Source organism: Mus pahari, chromosome 1 (assembly GCF_900095145.1).
Source record: "Mus pahari chromosome 1, PAHARI_EIJ_v1.1, whole genome shotgun sequence".
NCBI classification, from domain to species: domain Eukaryota; kingdom Metazoa; phylum Chordata; class Mammalia; order Rodentia; family Muridae; genus Mus; species Mus pahari.
This window is the reverse complement of record NC_034590.1, coordinates 74,449,042-74,454,314: the sequence shown is the minus strand read 5'-3', so window position 1 is coordinate 74,454,314 and position 5,273 is coordinate 74,449,042. Positions and strand designations below refer to the sequence as shown.

Sequence of the window (5,273 nt, the reverse complement as noted above, 5' to 3'; positions counted from 1 at the left end):
GAGACTTTAAACTAGATAATGGTACTGTAATCATAGGAGAAAGTAAAGCAAAGGTGTTCTCATATGTCAGAAATGGCTGCTATACACATAACAAATCATCATAGAAGTCAAGGCAAGCCAAAGGCTATACAGAAGATCCTCTGGGTAAATTTGGAACACAAAGATTTGAGACACAGAAGCCACATTGCTGAATGAAAAATAGGCACTAGTACTTGGGCCCCAGAAGAAAAACAAACAAATGTAAAAAATAAAACAGAACTAAACTAAATATAATGAAAGTGTTGGAAGAGAAACTCTTAGGGTGATTAGGAGCACAGGAAGCCATAGAGGAGGTAAAAGGAAGAAATGCAGACAGAACTGGCCAGAGGCAGGATGGAGGACAACTTCCCTGTAGATAGCAAAGCCACATCTGGAGCCTTCCTCCCTTGGTCAACAGTTCTCTCACCTTACAGTTATATCACTTTTGGGACTTTGTTTATTTAAATAAAATTTGGATAATGATAACTGTCTTGCCAGATGCAGATTAAATAGGATGGTGTAAAACTATCCTTCAGGCACATGGATGCAGTTAAACACATACAAATGTAGGATTTTAATTTCAGGTCCAATATGTAGGAGATACCTAATAATTCCAAGAAGAGAGTAGAAATCAAGCACACTAGACATCCTTTAGCTGTAATAAACACCATCCACAAATGTTTCTCAAGGATATTGATGAAGCAACTCTCTCGTTCCTCAGTTGAATCACAAAGCCTAGTTTAAAGTTATTTCAGTTCCACCTCACAGATAAGAAATATCTATATGGAAATAAGCAAGGAAAGAGATCAGAACAATATTACCAATGGAGTAAGGTTCACAGAGGTTTGGTCAGAGAATTCTCTAGAATCACAAAACGAGAACTTGTTATATCCATCTTCTCTACACTGTCACTCCCTGTTGTTGTATTTTGGAATAGAGTCTTTGGACCCATTGTCAATCCTTTGCTACTGTATTCATTCTCCATATGCAACCATGTATGATTCTTGTCTACTTGGGGTAATATATATCTAGCAAATAGAGTTATAAAGCATATATCCCAAGAAAAGGAGAAACAGATGTAATACTGGCATTTCTGTGTCCACAGCACAAACTCCCTTTTTCTTGAATTTGTTCTTATTACTGTAGCCATTCTTTCCCTAAATGGTAAAGTTATTTTAGACTGGAATTTTTTTCCTATAGTGGGCTAAACTCCTCTCTCTGTGCTTTTGTTGGAAAAAGTGATGAGAGAGATGAGCATTATACTGGAAGTTTACATGAGGAGAGTAGAGAATGAAAAGAGAATAAGCACAACAAAGACAGTTTTTGTTGAAGGAGGAGCCAAAAAGAAAGAAAGCCTCCATATCTAATGTGTATTATCATAAACACAGTGTACAGTTTTTGCTGACCCTCCCATGACCTGGCTCCACCCATGAGGACCACGGGTCAGGCTGACCAATGACTTCAAAGAATAATGCGGAACAAAGGGTCAGAACATTGTCTGTGAAGCATAAAAGGCCACCATTTCTAGCAGCAGTACGTACTTGCTTCTGACACTCCTGTGATCACCAGCAACCTCCCAGACTTGCCACCATGGTGAACTTTACTGCTGAGGAAAAGACCCTCATCAATGGCCTGTGGAGTAAGGTGAACGTTGAAGATATTGGTGGTGAAGCCTTGGGAAGGTAAGAATTGGCTTTTGATGCATCTGGGAGATAGGTGAATAGTTCCTTGGACAAAAGCTAGGAAAATCAAGAATTCTGAGGATCCGTTATATTTCTACATGTCTTTCTCCACTTCACAGGCTTCTTGTTGTGTACCCATGGACCCAGAGATTCTTTGACAGCTTTGGGAACTTGTCCTCTGCCTCTGCCATCATGGGCAACCCAAGGGTCAAAGCCCATGGCAAGAAGGTGCTGACTTCTTTTGGAGAATCCATTAAGAACCTGGACAACCTCAAGTCTGCCTTGGCCAAGCTCAGTGAGCTGCACTGTGACAAGCTACATGTGGATCCTGAGAACTTCAAAGTGAGTCTAGGACAATGCCACAAATTTATTTTGGATTTGTCTCGGGGACGAAATTAGAAGCCAAGAATACGAATGTGGGGGTGCTTACTTAGCTGTTAAAGCTAACTGGTCTCAGTAGGGTGACAGAGAATGGCTGTAAGAAGCCTAAATTAGTTTACAGATATTTAGAAAAATTTGTCATGATAGAACTTTCTTGGATTTATCGTGGAAAGTAATGTGAAAGAGTGGTAGATCTATGCGAGAAGAAATGGAATTGGGAGAGGAAACAATCTTAACTTTTTGTGGGTCCTATTGATTGATGTTGAAGAAAAGTCTTGAAAGACAACTTAATGATGAAATTTCTCAATAAACATAAAATTGTTTTAAATTCCCAGGTGAAGATCATGACAAATGGAGGCTTGTTCTTACATTGGTGGTAGTTTTAAAACTCCACCAATAGCAGTTGTAAAACAGAAATTCTGAATTTACAGATAATAGACAACTGTAGGATGAGAATAACAAGACAGGCAAATAAATATGAGAATAGAAGGTGTGAGAATTCAGGCAGAACAGTGGTGAGTGGGAAAAGAGAGGTACATTAGAGATGATTGAGGGAACTTTGATGCTGAATGTGTTAAAGAGTATAGGTTCAAAATATTTCTTTTTTTAAATGCATATTCTTTTCAAATCTTTATTTAACACACCGATTTGCTTCTTTGTCTTTCCATCAACAGCTCTTGGGTAATGTGTTGGTGATTGTTTTGGCTAGTCACTTCGGCAACGAATTCACAGCTGAGATGCAGGCTGCCTGGCAGAAGCTGGTGGCTGGGGTGGCCACTGCGCTGTCCCACAAGTACCACTGAGCCCTCTCTCTAGCTGTCCAGCAATCTTGTGTGTCTGCTATGTCTTCTTTCTGCACATGAATACTGGACTCATCCTTGAAAGCACATCATGTTTAATAAAGATCATCCTTCCTGGTAATCAAAAATTCATTTTTGTCTTGTCTGCTTTCTACGTTTATGCTAAAGACACATATTTGATGTGTTTGTGGAAAGGGGAAGCACAGGAAGACTTGGGCATTTATCTGAAACCTGCAGGGACTCAAGAGAGAAACGCAGATGCCATGAAAGGCTTCCACAGGTCCAGGGAGAGGCTAAAGCTGAGAAAGAATTCTCAGAGAGAAGAAAGAACTTTAGTGGAGAAGGCATTGTGTATGGAGCATATGAACATTTACTGTAGAGGGTGAAGAAAAGGGGGACAAGTGATAACTTGCAGCAGGTTGTGACATCCCAGTACCATTAAGAAAAAGCTTTTATGAGATCCAAGAGCTAAGATAGAATTAACTTTCTTCTAAAAATCATTTATTGGGTAACCAATTGGTGTGCTCTGCCCTGGGGAAAACTCTTGCTCCAGCTCTCAGCAACCCTTAGTTGACTGTAATTGTTTGTGTATGCTTGCAGTCTCGTGGGCTTTACCCCACCCATATTAGCAAATGTGTATCACAGCAAGTTTCCTGGTCTATTGGCTCTTACAATCATTTGCCCTTCTTCTGAAGTGTTCCCTGATCCTTGGGTGTGTAGATATATCCACTGAGGCTGGGCTCCACGACTCTGAAGTTTGAATGGTTGTGGATTTCTGTAGTGGTATTTGTCTATTGCAAAGAGTGTTCTGCATGAGAGGAGAAGACTACAACTTATACATATACACATACACACACATATACATACAATTACAATGACAAAATGGCATGATTTTGAAAGGGAGCAAGGAGGGTATATAGAGGTTTGGAGGGAGAAAAGAAAAGGGAGATGTGTTATAACTATATAATAATTTCAAAAAAGCTTTAAAAATATATTGTTTTAATTTTTATGAGCCTGTGTGTATGTATGTATTTATGCTTGTATATGTGAAAGGAGATGCTCTTGGAGACCAGAGCTATTCTTTTCCCCTAGACATGGAGTTCAGGCCATAATATTGGTAGCTCTCTATACATTACTACTATCTCACACATGTCTTATGTTAAATATATAGTTGGTTTTCTCTACTGACCCACCACTACATAGAAAGATCAAAGAAATTCTTAGGAATGTTATTAGTAAATCAAAACTAGGGATAATTTTCCTAATGAATAATTCTGTCCTAGCTGAGACAGTGCATATGGACTGAATAAAAATATCCCTGCCACTTCTGAGGTATTCTAAAAAATGCAAACCATCAAAGACAGATCCGGGTTGAAGCAAACTGAAAGATCAGTCATTCAGCATTTTTGGTACATAACTTAGCATAGGCACAGAGAAGACTAAACCCACACCCTGCTACACTTATCCAGTGGGTATCACAGTGCTTCGTGACAGACTATACATTGCATTCACATGGTGGAGAATACCATGGTTGCATACATTAGATTCCTCTATATAATGTATATTCCATAGAGTATATACATGTATAATGGAAACAAATGCAGAGACATGTTCTACTATACCACAGTAATCTGTTCCTACTCAGAAATTGCAATGCAATGGGATCTGCTTTCCTGGGGCTGTTGGGAACTAGGAAGATCATGGCCTAAGCCAACCGAAAATGCATTCAATGGTTTTACACATCACTTCTTCGTTATACGTGGCTTGTGAGGAAGAGTCATATTTCTGTCACTTAGGTCCTTAACCCCATTCCTAAAAAGAGCCTCAGGCTCACTGAGGCTTTCCCATGTTTGCCCATGCTTCAGCTTAAATGTATTAATCCCTCTAAGTCTGAAAGGAAAAGGGAAGAATGTGAAAGANACCCTTGNAGATCTCCTNNTGNNGGAAGGGGCTAAACAGAAGGANAGAAGGAAGGAAAGAGAGTGAACNCTGGGAAAGCTACAGCAGGAGGCTCTGTCTTCCCTTGGCAGGGGGCCTACTGGACACTATCTTAGTGCAATGCTATCTAGACCTTACCCCACTGGACCCCACCCCTGTCTTGCCCAGCCTNTCTTGACCAATNGNCTCAGAGTCCTGGGGAGGGGGANGGGGAGCAAGGTCCAGGGTGAAGAATAAAAGGACAGGTCTTNNGCCTCTTGAACACCCTTGCTTCTGCACACCTGAGATCATCTGGAAGCTTCTAGACCTCACACCATGGTTCACTTCACAGCTGAGGAGAAGGCNGCCATCACAAGCATCTGGGATAAAGTGGACTTGGAAAAGGTTGGAGGAGAAACCCTGGGAAGGTAAGGTCTGAGACCAGGACTGGGGAGGAATGGAGGGAAATTGTCCT

The 5,273-nt window shown here is 40.6% G+C and overlaps 2 protein-coding genes across 2 annotated transcripts in view; both read left to right on the top strand.

Annotated features, from left to right (window-relative positions):
- Positions 1 to 1,539: 1,539 nt before the first annotated feature.
- Hbe1 (hemoglobin subunit epsilon 1) lies at positions 1,540 to 3,013 on the top strand. Its single transcript, XM_029540403.1, has 3 exons — positions 1,540 to 1,700; positions 1,781 to 2,042; positions 2,756 to 3,013. Exons 1-3 carry the CDS (start codon positions 1,609 to 1,611, stop codon positions 2,882 to 2,884), a joined length of 483 nt encoding a protein of 160 aa, XP_029396263.1. The 5' UTR covers positions 1,540 to 1,608; the 3' UTR covers positions 2,885 to 3,013.
- Positions 3,014 to 5,120: 2,107 nt separating this feature from the next.
- The window catches only part of LOC110321360 (hemoglobin subunit beta-H0), a 1,510-nt gene continuing 1,357 nt past the window's right edge, over positions 5,121 to 5,273 (top strand). Inside the window, exon 1 of the mRNA XM_021197612.1 lies at positions 5,121 to 5,226. Coding sequence (XP_021053271.1) covers positions 5,135 to 5,226 — 92 coding nt within the window. The 5' untranslated portion in view covers positions 5,121 to 5,134. The remainder of the gene's footprint in view (positions 5,227 to 5,273) is intronic.